This window comes from Antechinus flavipes, chromosome 4 (assembly GCF_016432865.1).
Source record: "Antechinus flavipes isolate AdamAnt ecotype Samford, QLD, Australia chromosome 4, AdamAnt_v2, whole genome shotgun sequence".
NCBI lineage: Eukaryota > Metazoa > Chordata > Mammalia > Dasyuromorphia > Dasyuridae > Antechinus > Antechinus flavipes.
In genome coordinates this window covers 28,659,707-28,677,109 of record NC_067401.1, presented here as the reverse complement: position 1 = coordinate 28,677,109, position 17,403 = coordinate 28,659,707, and the positions used below count along the sequence as shown (strand labels likewise).

Below are 17,403 nucleotides of genomic sequence, written 5' to 3'. Positions count from 1 at the left end.
AGTCATGTACCAAATGTAATTTGTGCCTTTACACGGGGGCTGGTCTTAAAGCAAGCAAAGACCTGGGTTCGAGTTCTGCCTCAGACACATCCTGGCTCTGTGACCCTGGACATATCATTTAAGCTCTAAGAGTTCCAGGTAATTCTCTGAGTAATTTTTGCAAGGAAGGGGCCAATCTCTCTTGGCAGAAGGACTCTCCTCATCTACTATACCAGGGAAATCCCAAGCATCGCCCCCATCCCAATCCCATGTCCCTGGGAGGAAGCTGGGTAAGTCACAGGAAGCCAGAATTGGTCTGCACGGGCAGTGAAGGTGCAGTAAGGGAAACCTTATGTGTTCAGTCTTCCCAAGGATTGGATTTCAGACTGTGCCCTGCTGAATTCCTGCCCCGGGCTCTGGGGAGGTAATGGGCTCGCCTCCTGCAGGCATCCTGGCGGGCTCTGCCTTCCTCCTCGGGGAGCTGAATGCCACCAGTCTCCAACCCCTTCCTTCCTTGGTGGCATTTATACCAACATTGAATATAACTCAACAAAAAAATCAAAGAGAATAATGTTTAGTCCTACAGATTTCTCTTAAAGAAACTTGGCCTTTCATCTTCTCAGAAGACAAAGCACCGTCAGCCTGGCACTGGTCACTTACTCTCTCCTCCACACTGACTGACACATGATGGCAGAGAACAAGTGGGAGGCTCCCATAGGGCACAGTCCACCCATGCTCAGAAACTCAGACATGTTAGCAGGAGGCACAGTTCCTGACTCCCTCATCCATCAACACCTACTTAGGGACAGGTTTCTTTCTTGAGCTTGTGACTTTCCTTTGGCTAGCACGACTTCGTGGCCTTTTCAAGCACCACACACTGCTCCAGGATCAACAACAGCCAATAATCCTCTAGGTAGAGGGGTCCTGCGCTAAAGGCCCTCAGTAAATGCTCATCACTCACATTTATCCTTAGAACCAATGATGCTCATTAAAAACTGCCCGAATCACCCAAGAATGGCACAAAGGGTGGTTATAGGGTGCCAGGGGCCAACTCCCTCATTACTCCTCAAGCTCAGTAATCCATTTTTACCTTCTTTAAGCATTTCTATAAGAGTCAACAACTGAAACATTGAGATATCAATTAAAGACTAAAAACCTCTACCTTTCCTTTGTGAATGATTAACTAAGTAACTAACCACTAACTTGGAACAAGTCATTGAACCAGGAGGAAGGAAAGGAAGGAAGAAGGAAAAAAGGAAGAAAGAGAGGGGGATGAAAGAAAGGAGGAAGGAGTAGGGAGAGAGCAGGAGGGAGGGAGGAAGGAAGATTTCTTCCAGCTTTAAGCTGATGATGCCATGAATATTTCTGAGCCAAACTCTCTCACAAGGAGATCATGAGATAAAAGGAAAGTAGAGTTAAAACCCCACGAGCTCTTCAGAAGAAATCTGGGCCATATAAGCTGAGCTCCTGGCACACACGCTCCCTTCTGCATCATGTTGTTCCATTTTTTCCTCCTTTTATGATCACAAACTACAAATGCGGAAGATGAACTGGGATCCATCCCTCCATTCAACTGTAAGTCTCACAGCAGCCACCCAGCATTATGTGTGTGCAGTTGACCCAGAAACTCATCAGACCCGGCTGGAATAAAAACTTCCCTGAGCAAAGCTGGACTGGAGAGATGTAGACATGGAGCTGGGTGGTTTTCAGCTCTGAAAAGTAAAAATACCCAGGCTCTAAAGCAACGAAAAAACCAGGCACAGTAGAAAAGCCCTTGAAAAGTAAAGCAAATTGTAAAAAACCCTATGATATTTGGATGTACACACTCACACACCCATACACACACTCACAGTTTTTAAACAAAAATCCTCATGAATCCAGTGAATTTTATAAGACTGTGTGTGTCCAAACATGTAAACGTGAGCAACTTATCCAATATTTTATTCATGAAAAATCCCTTTTAACTCCTTACTTCTAATGGCAAAAGACAGCTCTTACTTAAAACCTCTTCTCAGTGCTGAGTTCTATGTTCTTTTGTGTAACCCAAATGTTCATCTTCTGTTTAAGTTATGTGATTTAATCTGTCACACACACACACACACACACACACACACACACACACACACACACACACACACACTGAGCCCCATGCCTTTGGGGCTTCAGGCTCCAACTTTTGTCCTTGTTTCTGAAGCTGTGTGAGGTCCAGCAGTATCCATCACTCAGCAGGGAAACACATTTGTGAGCAAAGCACTCCCCATCAGTCTGGGGGGATGGAGCTTTCATTTTCTTTTAAGGGGGAAAAAATCCACTCCAAGCCGGAAAGCGCTTGTCTTCTCAGATCTGTGCAAAACTATAGCCAGTGACGCTACCCCCAGCTTGGAGGTCAATATCGCTATTTGATTGTTTGGCTACCCGGTAACAAGTTAATACTGAAGAAAAATGTGACTTTTTCCAATTGTTTCTGTCCCGACAGCTCACAGGTTTGCAATCTGTGACCTTACAAAGCAACAGGAAAATCCTCCAGCCTACATCTTTTTAGGACCAATTTGTTACCATACCAGGCTACCAGTAGTTAGTTACATTAGGAGATTTGTTCTTTTAAAAAAAGTAATCCTTGGAGTAATCTGATCAGTTCACTGGCAATCTGGTTACTCTTGCCTTGAGGGGAAACAGCACATCAGGGAAGGATTTCCCCCAGGGACATGCACAGAACAACACGAAAAAAGGGCATTCTTTGTCTTCTCTTGGAAAGCAATGAAGAAATGCTTGAGGACGGGGTTGGAGTCCAGGGTCACCATGAAGACCTCCTTCCCCCCAAACTCGCCTCTTTTCACTGTTCCCTGAGGCCTCCCTTTCCACAACTGAACCTCATCCCAAAAGTGGCTCAGTCCGATGCCGCAGGCTTCATCCAGGTCCTTTCTAGCTCCGTGGAGCAGAGGGAGCACCTAGAGCTTGCTTCATTCTGTCACTAGGAAGCTGGGCCATCTTGGCCAAGTCACTTCCTTCTCCCTGGGCCTCAAATGTCTTGTACACAAATGAGGGGAAGAGGATGGAGGCAGCTCTAAAGTTTTTCAGTTTTATAATTCTAAGCAAGAAGATGAAAACCAAGGAGCAAAAGGGTGGGCCTGCAGCCCTAGGGGGAAAAAGGTGGAAAGAGAAGGTATTGCCTCAATCTATCCCCAAGATGGATGTGACACAGCCATGCCAGAAGCTGCCCAAGGTTCACTGGGTGAGATTCCAATGAACAATTAAAAACTTTCCTTAGATAGCAAGTCCCTTTCTAACTGCACCCCATACTACCACCCCCAACTGGCTGGCTCAGCAGGAATGGGATCCCAGCATCCTAGAGGCCTTGGAGACCACGTGGTCCAAGCTCCTCCTCCTGTCTAAACTCCCTGGGAGCAGGTGGGGATCCCACCGGGGCACAAGCTCCCCTAGTATTTTGTATGTGGGGGGTGAGGGGGAGAGAGGGGAAGGGTACCAGCCCTCACAAATATGCCTGGAATCAATCAACCCAAGAGATCCCTCCAAGGAAAAGAGCCACTTCTCCATTCTCCTACTTCCAACATACTTTTAGGTAAGATCACACATCAGGCTCGAAGCTGGAAACGACCTCAGAAGTCAAGAGGGTTGGGTCCAAGCCCCTTCCCCCAGTGACTTGCCCAGGACCTCAGCTCTCAGTCTGAGGAGGATCTGAAGCCAGGGGTCTTTGTGCCCACTTCACTGCTTCTCTAATAACAGACCAAGGAACAAAAGAGGCTAACAAAGCCTACGGCCTCTGTCTAGCAAGTCTAGCCCAGGCTGGTCACGAGAAGGCTTCCTCATGACCACTTCTCACCAGGTTCATCAGAACTACGGACTCTAGAAACAAGCCGAGCCTTGTGGATGGCAGCCCAGCATCCGTGGTGGAGACGTCCGAGTGCTTCACTCCCCTGAATGCCACCAAGGAACTGGGGATGTACACAAAGGACACGCTACCCTTCTCCCTGGACTATTTTAGAAAAACCCTGAAGCCCTAATAAAAGCAGGGTGGGTGGGAGGAGACAAGGACCACTAAGCAGAGACTTCCTGCACACTCTATCCAAGGCCTATTTTAACTCTTTGAAAACAAAAATCGCCTCCAAATTCACTCTTGCAAACCACAAAAGTCTGCAGGCTGGGCTGGGGGCCGCCCTAGCTCCCTCTGGCCCAGATTCCGCTCCTCACTTCACTGCAACGTTCCCACTTGGTCCGTCTCGGAGGACCCAGCCCGCCCCAAGTGACGCAGGTGGGACATCCTGTCTGGAAGCCGACCTTTCCAAACGGCGCACACACTGGTAATGAAGCTGGCCCAGACAAGCGGGCTGAGGGAGAGTTCAGACCCATCTGTGCAAACACTGCCGGCAGCGGGGGGAGGCCTACCTCCGTGACGGCCGTGAAGGTCATGGCGTGGGTCATCAGAGATTCACCAAAAGTCAACCTCTCTGCTTTGTTCATGTTCTTCAAGGAGACCCCAAACACCAGCTCATGGTCATAGCTGCAAACAAGGTGTGTTAGGAAAAAAAAATTAGGGCCAAGAGGAAAGCAGCCTCCCCCGGAAAAGCCCGGCTGTCCCTTGTGAGGGGCACGCAGAACCTAATGGGACCTGGAGCTGTTCTGGGCTCTGCCCGAGCACACGCGGGAGGCAGAACGCAGCTCATCACCAAAACGTTCTTCCCTATGCCACGTGGGGGGGTCTGCCCCAAACCCAAGACACAAATTCCTCTAAATCTCAAGCCAAAGGATCAGAGACGGGCTTGCTCCAACCTAAGGAGCCCTAGCTGTGGACTCAGAAGGTCGAGGGGTCAGATGCTGGGTCTGCTAGTTCCTGGGCCCTGCTAGACACGTCAGCGGCCTGGGTCTCAGTTTCCTCCTCTGAGCCCCAACAAGCGGCTTCTGAGACTGCCACGAGCTGCCAAGTGCTTTGCTTTACGTCACCTCACGAGGGACTCCCACCATTTTACACAGGAGCAAGTGGTTTAGAGATGTCCCAGTGCCAACAACTCTGAGAAGCGAGGTGGGAACTCCAGCCTCCCGCCTCCCCCACCTCGGCAGCCTGAGCGCTGGCTCGGATCTTCCAGGCTCTCAAGGACAAAGGGTCCATGAACTCAGGGCTTGGTCTGGGTATCCATATTTTAATATAAGTGTTTTCTTTGTAATTCTATGTATTTTATTTTACATGTTTAAAGATACAACTGAGAAGATCCACAAGCTTCCCAGGCTGCCTGCTCGGGGGGTCCATGACACCCACACTAAGGGCAAAGAGCCCCGACCCAGAAGATGGAGGCCCCGGGCACTCACATGTGCATGTCGCTGATGCCCAGCTTGCCATTGAAGTGTTTTCCAACATCACAGCCAAACCACACGGCCTAGAGAGAGAGAAAGGGGACGCTCAGCACAGACGGTCCCCAGATCCCCGGCCCAAAGGAGTTAGTCCAGAGGGATCTGTGCAAGGCCCGCACCCACCTCTCCTTCTTTAATGGAGGTGGCGACCATCTTTTTCAAGAAGTCAATGGGCTGGTTGTTGTACAGGGTTTTCCTCCCGCCAACCATGTTGCTCAAGTATTCCACAGTGTACAGCTTGTTGTACTTATGCTGACTCCGAGGGTCGTTCACCAGACAGATCTGAGGAGACCAAGGCAATGTCCGTCATGACACAGACTAGATTACGGCAGCGTGGCTGGCCCGGCCCACAGATTTGGGGCGAGCTGCAAGCAATTCACTGCTCTGGGAGTGTACCCCAAAGTACACCGAGACCACAACCACGTGACACAACAACACAAACCAACAAAAGGCAACATAAAGAGCCTGGAGAGGTCCCAGAGAGACTGGCAATTCAGGTAAAGGGATATGAGTCTACTCTTTTCAAACTGACTCTTGTGAGAGTTCCATCCATTTGTTTTGGGTAATGGCCCCCCCCAACATCATTCTTCCAAACGTGCACTAATTGCAATAAGGGGGTGATTGCAGAATGTGACTTCAAAGTGCGGAGGCTCTAAAAAAAGGGGCACAGGAGGCAGAGCACCGAGAACGGGGACAGATGGGGGAGATCTTCTTACTAAGGAGGTGGAAAAGATCTAGGATAGAAAAGGGAGGCCTCTCTCAGCCCACCCACTCATAATACTAGGACTCAGCCTGTCCAGGTCAAAGGAGCCCAAGGAGACAGACCTTGACATGGGCTGAGGGAGGACCAGGCCCTAGAGTGCCCGCTTGGGGGACTGAGCTTCCAATCTGCAGGTTATACAGGGACAAGCAGAGTCCTGGACCTGCCCTCTAGCCGACTGCCAGCCACGGCGAACAACAGTCCCCAACCTTGTCCTGCATGTTGAAGAAAGGCTTGACGTGTTCCCTGTAGAACTCCAAGGGTGAGATGGGTCCAATCTTATGGTAGGTCTTATCCTTGTCTCGGTACTCCCAGGTGAATTTGTCTGGGGGGGTGCCCAAGCAGATGCTGACCACTCGGAAGACCTAGTGGGGGGGAAAAGAAGAAATGAGCAACAACAAGAAGGCAGCACCCGTCCTCACCCTGGGGGCTCAAGGAATTTAAAATTAAACATTCACAGCCAGACATTTTCAAGGAAAGTCAATTTTGCTCCAAAAGGCCAGGGTCCCCACAGGGCATGAACCGACCCCTGCCATTTTCAATAAATAGGCTGAAATGTCAAACTCGTGACTCCCAGAGTTCGCCCTGCTGATGTTTCCTAAGCCAAAAAAACTGACGCCTGCCCAGAATTGTGTCCCTGCCTCTGTAAATGATAAATAACATGTGTTTTATAAATTACTTCCTTCCCCCTAAACATCAGGTTCCCTGTGATTGTCCCAGGGTCCTCCGGTCTTGGGAATTCTAAACAGTTCTCTATCGGCTCGGGTGGCGCCTGCCGGCCAAGGCATGTCCCAAGGCTGGTCTGGAGCAGATGAGCCCTGTGTTTCCGATGAAGACAGGTGGCCTTTGCCCTCTCCTCAGGACCTAACTAGCCCGCGTCCTCTTCCTTCCTAGAAAGGGAGGAGTAGAGGCCTGGTGACAAGGGCTTGTTCACGCTGCTTCTGAGTGGCAACAAACTGGACCAGAATCGAGAAGATGATCCCTGCTTCCCTGCCCAGGCCCCCCCTCAGCTCCATCCATAGTAACTTTTCCTCCACGTACTAGGAGGTAAACCAAGTGTCGTATCTTCAATCTAACAGCCCCTAATAAGACAATCCTTAACCCCCAGATCTGAACACTACATTCTGTTGTCTCTTGCTCCAATTGCTCTCTCCAAGGTACCGCCGCCCTCCTCGTCTGGGCTCCCTTGCTCCTGGCCGTGCCATAAATCCTGCACTCACCATGTATGGTGCTTACTATTTTCTGTACTATGGGTCTTCCTTCTCCAATGAGACTACTCTCTCCCTGAGGACAGGACTCCATCTCTGCATTTACCTCACAACATGGGGGCCATGGCAAGCCCTTAATATTTTTTTCAACAACTGAAAGTGCCCAGGACCTCAGTGCTTCCCTTTTTACTTCCAGCACACCAGGAGAAACAATCACTTCTGTCCTATCTATCCTCTCCTCTGGTCTAAACTGCCCCATTCAAAATAACAAAGAATAAAATGAGCAGAGAGCCAAGAGAACGCCGACACCGTAATAGCAACAGTGCAAAGATCCATGGTGAATGACTAAGCTCTTCTGAGTGTTATAAATTCTCAAATTAACTGCAAAGGGCCCAGGAGTGATACGCTGCCCACCCAGAGAAGGGACTGATAGCAGAAATGTGCGGAGTATGGCTTTACATGCAGATATATACACACACAGGGAAGAGAGGTAAATGGAGACGTCGTTAGGGAGCTGCGCCAAAGGGTGGCCCTTCTCTAGTGAGGGGTGGGGAGGAACTTAAAAATATAACCAAAAGCAATTATTATTATATTATATTAAAATATATATTATACATATAAGTTATATTATATTTTAAAAAGCAAACTGCCCTACCTGGTTGATCCCACCTTCCTAGATGTGATGGAACACGAACAACCCCTCGCTGTGACCTAGGCCGGCTACCTCTCCAGTAAAAAAACCAAGTTTTTTCTCACTTGCACACATTTGCTTTTCTCAATCTCTCTTCCCCTCCAGTTTGAGGCCCAGTTGAAGTCCCTCTTGCTCCCAGAATCCTATCTACTACTGCAGCCCCAAAAAGAGCAAACCCAGAGCTCTTACATTCAGGAACCCAAGGAACGGCTGGCCCAACTCTCTTCTCTAACTAGATGTGAGCCCTCTGAGATCTCACCCCTGGCCCAACGCTGGGGCCAAAGCAGGGGTCCAGTCAGTACCTGACAGTCAGGCAGAGTGGATCTTGCTCCAGCAGCCCATGTTTACAATATCCCCTGGAGCAGGGGACCTACACAGGGACTTTTGCTAGCATCTTCATGCATTAACACTCATTCTACAAAATTGGCAACTTGCTTGAATCCAAAGACACATCACCTAAGGCCAGAGGGGCAGCTTCACCTTCTCTACCCACCTGGAAGGTACCTGGTAGTTAGAAAATTTATAGCATAAAGCTCCTGGAACAAAAGCAAAGACTGCCTCCTATCCTCAGTGTTTAGGCATTAATGCTAAATGAATGGCTGCTGACTGCCCAACTGCCTAATTGATAAATTTTTGACTAAATAACATGGAGTTGGGCCTACATGACTTGGGGCCAACACAGCGTTGGCCGTATAAAACTGAGAAGCAGTGGGCTAGAATAGAAAGTGCCAACTTCAAAATCTGGAAAACCTGGATTCAAAACCTGTCTGACCCAGACCGGATCAGTCAACAAACATTTATTAAGCATTGCTGTAAGAGACAAACTTAAGCAGAAAGAAAAACAGTCTCTACCCTCTAAGAGCTCTCATTCCAAGGAGGAAGGACAACTTCAAACAGGAAGCTGGAGGGTGGGGGAAGGGAGCAAGGGGAGGAAGGGAGCCCTCACAAAGGCATGGTAGAGAAGTCCAGAGCAGAGCCTAGAGAGGGACAAGACAGCTAGCCTGGAGACCCTCCTTAAATAAAGGCTCTGGGAGTCGGGGAGAGTGTACCCTCAATGTGGGAATTCTCTGGATCCATGTTGGGATGAAGGGATTTCTGGAACAGGGAACTCCTGGGGAGGAAAGACATGAGATCTCTGCTAAGTCATTAACTCTCCCAGTGGTCTAGCCTTTAAGAGGACACTGCAAGGAACGTGCTCATCAGCACTGTCAGAGATCTCCTCCTCGGCCCTTCCTGTACCAAAAAAATCAGACTGGCTTGGTTAGACATATCAATTCCATCCTTCTCTCTTCTCTCTGGGAGCAGTTAAAGAGAATGGTGGTGTCCAAAACAAACCAACATTTTTCTCTCTTAAAAAAAAAAAAAACTCTAAAAAAGTAACTAGTAGCAGCTGGTGAATTCTAAGATTGAGTGAACAAATCACCTTTCTTTTGTTTTTGTTTTTTTTTTTTCCAACTTTCTTCCTACCCCCAATCACACCTACCCAGCACTCCCAGAAATCCTATGACAAACCAAAACAGTCAGGTGACTTTTATAGTGCTTGTGGGATGTTGAAGAGGGAATCTGTTGGCTCCAACCAGCACTAACCTAAATTATCCCAGATAAAAGAGGTGCCTCCAATTCCCTGCACTATGGTTTTTATAAACTAGCTTCCTGGTGAAAGAGAGACATTAAAAATCAATCTCTTTTGTTGTTCCAGAGGCCTGTGTGTGAAACACCACACTTAAATGTCATTCTGTAAAAACTATATGCTTGCCTGGGCTTGAATTACAATACAAGAGAAAAGCTATTTGATCCATGAACCCAACATGCATGCACAATGCATGGATGGATGGGGTCAAAGGCATGGAACTTCTTAGAGACATGCAAGAAGAGCTCTTTCTGTTCTATATCCATTGTCATGGAAGCACCCGAGAGCAGCCATAGACAGCAGGGGCCAGGATTAAAGGCACTTTGTGATTAAGTGGGGGATGTCAGGAAGGTCACTGCACCCAGAGACCCCCAACATCATTCAGAAACCTCACAAAAAGATAGGTTTTGTATGCCCCCAGCTTAGGGGTATTCACATATCCTAGAAAGAAAGATTAAAGTCCAGAGAAACCATTGTCTTTGTCTTTCCTTGCATTTTGTTCTCCTTTTCTCTGGGTCTTCCTTCTTTACAAGGTTTGGCTGCCTACTTTATGAGCCATTACAGATGGCCTTTAAACCATGTCTGCTTTGATATTGAGCCAGACCACCCCCAGCTGGCTTTAAAAGAACAAATCTTATAGGTAAAGATGGGTGTGGGGGGTATCCCTCTGGCTCAGCTGGGATCACTGTACATAATGAACCTTGCTTAGTATCAGCATGGGACAGATTAGATGTCTTTAGTCTAAGGCATGGCTAAAATCAGTCAGCAAGCATGGACCACGGTCCTCAGTGCCCGACAATGCGGACACAAAGGAAAAGAGTCAAGTCACAGCCTCGGGGGAGCTTGATGCCTTGTGAGGGAAAATAAGCCAGGACTTAGGACACCCTCTATAGAGATACATACAAACAGAAGCAAGGCAGCTGGAGGCAGAGAGGTGCGAAGGCAAGAGGAGCCAAGGAGATTGGCGAAGCTGAAAGAGATAATGGTGATGGGACACTGCCACCTGGAAACTTTGGACGAGGAAACAACAATTTAGGGTATTCATTAGAATGCGTGTGTTAGAGAGTCCCTATAAATTAGGGTGGTGTGGAATAAAAGGGATTATTTCACTCAACAACTTGCCACCAGCCCCACGTCAGTAGGATATGGACAGACGGCTTTCAATTATCCTCAAGGACTTTCTTGTAGCAATGGGGCTGAATCACTGAGGATGTGACTCCAAATCCCACCTCTCCTGCTTCCTATGTGACCCTACGCAAATGCCCTGGGGCTTCGGTCTCCTCCTCTGCAAGGGCTAGATCAGATCTAGACTCAGAGGGCCCTTCCAGGCCTGGCTCTGAATCAGATCTAGACTCGGAGGGCCCTTGCAGGCCTGGATCTAGGATTCTGTGGCTTGGGCTCAGTTTGGTAAGCCCAGAGAGGGATGGTCCAAAAGATCACAGAGTTGTGGCCTTCTGGGACAATATTCCAACGACAAGCATGGTTTATTTGGCATCATGCACCGAGACAATGCTTGGGCCTCATGTTTATACAGCAGGTTTACAAAGCAATCTTCTCAAGACCCTGTAGTTGGGCCATGCAAGTATCCATTATCTCATAAACGGGGAGGTGGAGGCTTAGACCACTGCAATGATTTGCCTGGGGTCACCCACAGCAAAGAAGCCAGAACTATACCTCCAAATGCAGGGCACACTCCACTGCATCCTCCGTGTGGACAATCAGGTCCACATGGAGTGAGAGTGAGTGGAGGGACGGACCTGGGCAGAGATAGGGGAAGAGCTGCTAAGACGACTCCAGGTTGTTTTGTTTTTCCACTTTTGATTCTTGTCTCTGAGCACAAATTTTCTCTCCCTAGAAAGAAGTTGGGCCTAGCACCAGTGTAGCAGGAAACCCTGTGTACAGTGCAGGATGAGGTAAGATGAGGGGAGAGAAAGAAGGGGAGGAGAAAAAAAAAAGGACAAAAATTAACTATTGGGCTGGAGGCTTTGGGGTGAATCGAGAGGGCTGCTAAAAGGTTAGCACCATCAGCCCTCCTCAAATTAAGCTGGAAACCACACCCTCCTATTTTCAATTTGGGTGCACTAGGGAGGGGAGGATGTAGAAGAGGAAGAGATGGAGAAATCAGGGAAGAGGTAAATAGACTGATTTCTATTGCTAAGTTTTACTGAGCCTGGCGTTTGTCCATTGGCGCCCTGCCTGCTGGAACCAACACCATGTTACTTGGACACAGTATCTATTTACAGCCACCCACGTATCCAATCTGCTGACACTGCCATTTAAAGGCTGTGCAAAGAAGATACTTCACCAGCCCCCCCAATTCTACGGGCTGGTGAGAGACCTAACTACCTCCAGCTCTTAGACAAAGAGCCAATTTCTAAGGCCTAAAAGTTTGCAGTCCCTGGTGAGAGAGAATGACACAGCTGACCCTGGCCAAACAGAAACATGGACCTTACCCTAGCAACTACCCATGACAGTCACAAACCATTCTCGAAGATTAGCACTTGGGCTCATGCTTGGCTATACTGGGCAGAAATTAAGTTTCTAGCAATTCAATCACACCTTCAGTGAACAGTAAAATCTTTCAATCTGATGAATCATATGGTGACCCTGCTTGCAAAACAAAGAGCTACCTCTCCACAGGACTTCTAAACTTGATCCCCCCCCCCCCCCCCTCCAAGAATACCTTCCTTTCAGTAAAGTACAGCCAGAGAGGGAATAAAACTCACTTCCACTGACCCTTGGAGAGGAGAGTTTGAGACATCCTCTGATTTCAGAGGTGCCAATTTCATTTTATACTACTCTCTTCTTATCCAAATTATTAACTATATATAACAGGGGTCATTTGGGTTTAAGACAAGTGCTTGTTTTAGTAAAAGAATGGACTTAGAATTCAGCTTTCTAAAATACACATTTACACCACAAACAACCACCACCATCATCACCAGCATTTAGATAATGTTTTAAGGTTTACAAAGCATTACACAAATACTATCTCATTTTATCATTATGATGACCTGAGAAATTAGGTGTTCTTATTATACTCATTTTACAGATGAGGAAACTGAGGAAGGCAGCAAGACTAAGTGACTTAATCAGAGGCACATGGTGAGTAAGTATATGAAGCTGTTTTAACTCAGGTTCACGGTTTTATCCACTGAACCAACCAGCTGACTTTTAGAAAAGGTTTCCTTTTTTTTTTGGAGAAGAGATTATGATATACTGTGTCCCTAAGCTAAGAACATAATAAGCCAAAGCCTGGAATATTTTTGTTATCCTACTCTGCTCTCTTGTGGGCAACTGTTGTAGCATCACTTGCTTTTTCCAAGATGGTCTAAACAAGCTTGAGGGAAAAATAAAACACAATCCTAATGGAACACAACTACACATAGTATCTTATGCAAAGAGTCAGGTCACATACCTCAAAACATAATTACACAGTGAAAAAGCAGGATGAGAGTTAAGTAAGACTTCTTCCCCAGGGTCAGGATCATAAATAAGATGCCTGACCTTTTAACTCCTTTCTATCTTTCCCCTCTCTATCCCTCGCCTTCTTCAGTCCACAAATTGCCAAAATCTGAGCTGGAGAACTGTGCAATATGGGAGGAGGGCAGAAAATGAGAATATTCAGAGAGACAGTTGTGAAGAGAGGGAGGGAAATTGTGTTGAAGTCAACAAGGACAGTCTTTTCATAAGCAACATCAGAGGGAGCTGCTCCTTAGGGACTTAGAACAGTCCGGGAACAAGCACTGCAGGTACTTAGAAATATCAAGAAGTAAAAAAGATGTTAAAAAGCAATTGGGAATACTGTTGGCAGACCCAGAACAGAGGAAGCCCTGGTTTGTGAGAAGGATTAGTTGGAAGGTATTACAGGTGGCTTCTGGTTTAGTCATCCCAATGAATGGGCAGCGTTGTTGGTACCCAGAAGTGGTATTTTCCCAAAAGACAGAAAAGAATCAGCAAAAGGGCAGGATCAATGAATCCACTAGTATTCAGTGCAAGGTGCCAAGCATGGGAATACAGAAACGATGCAAACTCCCAAGAAGCTTGCAATCCAACCAGATCAGGACGTAACCAATCTTCACAGAACTGAGCTACATAAGCACAGAAAGAAGAATCTGGTGTTTGCTGGGGAAAGGCATTTCCTTTAACTAGCACTGTAATGATGGGGAGGAGGAGAAGACACCTTATCAAGATACCTGGACAGTGCAGGCAGGAAGTTGTGGTGAGGAGATGGCATTTGGAACAAGAATGACTTCTGTGGAACAAAGGGAGGCAGCCCATGTGGAAAGACAATGAAGTGACCCATCACAGCTCCAGAGAATCCATGACGCAACATGCTACCAACTCCTGACAAAGGTGAGGATGACAAACAGTTCTGGGATGTAGACAGTGGAGCAATCTGTTTTGCTTGAATATGAAAGTCTGTCATAAGAGTTTTGTTTTCCTTTTTTTCTTTTAAATGGGGAGGGGAGGGCATGGGAGAAAGAAAAAGAGAGAAAGTAGACTTTGAATTGCAAAATATTTAAATTTCAAAAAGCTACCAGGGGCAGAGAACATGGAAACAAGTCCTATCTTAGGAAAAGAGAACTATTATGGGAATTTGCTATTACATTATTTGCCACGAGGCGAATTCAGTGTGAAGTGTACTTTGGACCTCTCCCCAAGGTTGTTTTATTACCCAAATGCTAAAAGAAAACAAGATTCTATTTACTATTAACATTTTTAAATTTTTCATAAAATAAAAAAGAAAGTGGGACATAGAAGTTGATCCAGCCTAAAAGAAATGCATAATAAACATTATTTTGTTCACTATGTCTCAGAATAGATCAATGAGAGAGTGCCCTCTAAAGCTTGAACAGAGTAATTTTTTTTTTTTTAAATAAGAAATAAAAATATTTTCTGCCTTTCTTCTCAAAGGGGAAGGGAACAAGCATTTATTAAGTTCCTACTACATGCCAAGAACTGTTATGTGCTTTACAAATGTCATTTTGTTATCAACCAAAAACTATCAATCAACTTCTCTGCACAGTTTATGATACTATTATTGTATTTACAAGGATAAAAAGGAAAATTCATGACAATCTTGAGGCCCTTTCAAGGCTCCAAAGTGACTTCTGCATCTTCAAGTTAAGATCCACTAATGGCTAGGTCATATGGTACGCCTATTTTTTAACCATATCCTAAACCTAACCCCTAAGAGCGAGCTTGAACAGATCCTTCCTACAAGCTGGAAGTGACCAGCACACACACACACACACACACACACACACCTCAATCCACAAAATAAAAGGGTTCACAGCACCACCTCTGATCCTACAGACCACCACAGGCACTCACAGATAATTGCGGTTGCCAGAGGCTGCACAGAACCCTGGGGGTTTTAAAATTTTTTTAAATTTAAACCAGCTCAAGAGGGAAGAGAAGGAATCAGCATGGAGGTTGGATGGAAGTAATTCACCCCAGAGACTCTTGGGGGAGTCTCATTAGCGTTTCCAAGACTGTCATGAGCACATGAGATGGTAAAAGTTGAACACGGAGCCTAATTCACTCCTGAGTTTGAATGGCCCACACCCAGAACACTGACTCACGGCAGGTACAGATGTCTAGTATTTGCTGAATTGAATGGAAGGATTTGGAGAACCATCAAACCAGAACAAAAAGGTACCTCCAGAGACTAGCTCTTGCCCACTTTACAGAAAACTAGAGTCAGAAGAAAAGCAGTGACACCATCCAGATGTCACGGCAGCCAAGAGTGTCACCTGGAGCCACTGTTAGAGACAAGACTGGGCTGGACAGATCCTGAGTCTCAGGCCAGAGGTCACTCTGTATATCCCGAACACTCACAACTATCATCTCTTAGCAGCACGACCACAATAATGTAAAGAGAAACACAGCAAAAGGCAAAGAGCCTGAAGCAGTGTGAGATCACTGGAGACTCCCAGAGGATGGATGACAGCAAGTAAGCAAAGAAACAGTGTCAGATGTGGTCAGTGGGTTGGTTTAGTTTCACAGAACGCCTTGCTACAAAGCAGAGTTGGTAATGGAAATGATAACAAGAATCAAAGGTCACGTCACTTGGATTTTCAAAACAATACAACACAAAATGATAAATCTCTTAATGGATGGGCAAGCAAACCCAATATGGTATCCACACATCCTTCTAACTATTCAAGGTTTAAAATGCTTTTCCAATGCTCAGTCTTCACACTACCTCCCAAGGAAGGCAGCAAACCTGTTCATCTATTTGTCAGACCAAAATCAGAGGCAGACAACACCAGTGTAAATTAAATAACGATCTAGAAGCAAAAAAGCTAATATTGTGTTTAACTGATTAAATCTTAGACATCCATGTGCCATGGTAGGTGTTCTTAAGTGAAGGGCCAACAGAATTCAAACATAATTTTACCTCTTTTTCATTAAGCATATGCTCTAAATTGAGCACCATAAAATGGTGATTTAGTAGTGTATCTTGAGAATGGAAACAACATAAATATGAGAAAATGCTTTTTTCAGTATAATCAAACTTTTCATCCTTCACATTAATGTTATTTTTAATCAAATAATCTTGTCTTTAGAATAACAGGGATCTTGAATTTGATCTGGTCACAGTGACCAAGGCCACAGAGAAAATGTATACATAAAGTACAAGTAAATACTGTAGTGGGAGATCCAAGATCTGGAGATCCGGATTTTAGTCCCAAATCCAGGATTACATTTTGTATCAGTCTCTCCAGTTGTAAAATGGAAAAAACAATGAAACAAATGTCAATGTCCTTGGAGCTTTTTGTGAAAGAGAGTGTTAATGACAATCAAATCACTATTATTACCTCTTCCATCATGGTGTCCTGGGTGAAACAGATGTCTTCTTCTGTTGCTCCACTTTTTACCAAATTTCTTAGTCGTATACAATATTCTCTCATCTGTAAAAAGAAAATGTTGATCATGAGAGCATGTCCTAAATCAACTTCAACTGTCAGTGGTCCACTAACTCATGCAACATAGTGCTGAAAGCAACATGCATAAACTTGCTCCTGACTCTACTTAACTCTTCTCCCAATGGATCCATTTAAATTTAATCTTTTCATGAGAATTAACCATGACTGCAACTAAAACGTGCTAAGGAAAAAGCTGCTTTAAAAACAAACTGGGTGCGGAAGAAACCAACAGACATGGGTGACTCCATGACACTTCCTACCCTATGGCCAGGGACCCACATTTCTAAGGACCACCGACATAAATCTGATCTCTTCTTAATTTTACTTGTTAGTAACTTCTTCCCTTGAACAGTTATGAAAAACACTGCTAATACCTAAGGAAAGAAAGTGGTCCCATTTATGGGCAAATACAGGGGTGGGTCACATTGTTTCAAGTAGCACAGAAAAAGCTTTTTTCCAAAGCACTGCCACTTTGGAAATGACTGAATCATGGGCTTGCTTATCATAGACCTCTGGGGCAGAAACACGGGAGATACCCTGATTATATTGAAGTACAGGGCACTGTGCTGTCCACAGATGAAAAGTTCTGGCTCACTTCCACTGATGAGAAACTCATCTAATGGTAAGCCATTTAAATTTTAAGTCTATCTCCAGTGAATAGCAAAGCCAAGTAGAATCCTTTGGTTTACTGCAGCAAATTATAGCCTTGTAACTCTGAGGCCCAAGGCCTCAGATTGACAAAGCAGCTTCTCCTCAGGCAGGTCAGCTTGAAAGACAGGTTAATAACAGTGGCCTGACCTACAACTTCCTTCAGAAATTCTAACCCACATCTATCC

General features: G+C 45.9%; 1 protein-coding gene across 1 annotated transcript in view; it reads right to left on the bottom strand.

Annotated features, from left to right (window-relative positions):
• BLMH (bleomycin hydrolase) overlaps positions 1 to 17,403 on the bottom strand; it is a 43,427-nt gene that overhangs the window by 16,230 nt on the left and 9,794 nt on the right. Inside the window, exons 6-10 of the mRNA XM_051992238.1 lie at positions 16,460 to 16,552; positions 6,313 to 6,468; positions 5,467 to 5,625; positions 5,302 to 5,369; positions 4,384 to 4,498 (exon numbers count right to left, since the gene is read on the bottom strand). Coding sequence (XP_051848198.1) covers positions 4,384 to 4,498; positions 5,302 to 5,369; positions 5,467 to 5,625; positions 6,313 to 6,468; positions 16,460 to 16,552 — 591 coding nt within the window. The remainder of the gene's footprint in view (positions 1 to 4,383; positions 4,499 to 5,301; positions 5,370 to 5,466; positions 5,626 to 6,312; positions 6,469 to 16,459; positions 16,553 to 17,403) is intronic.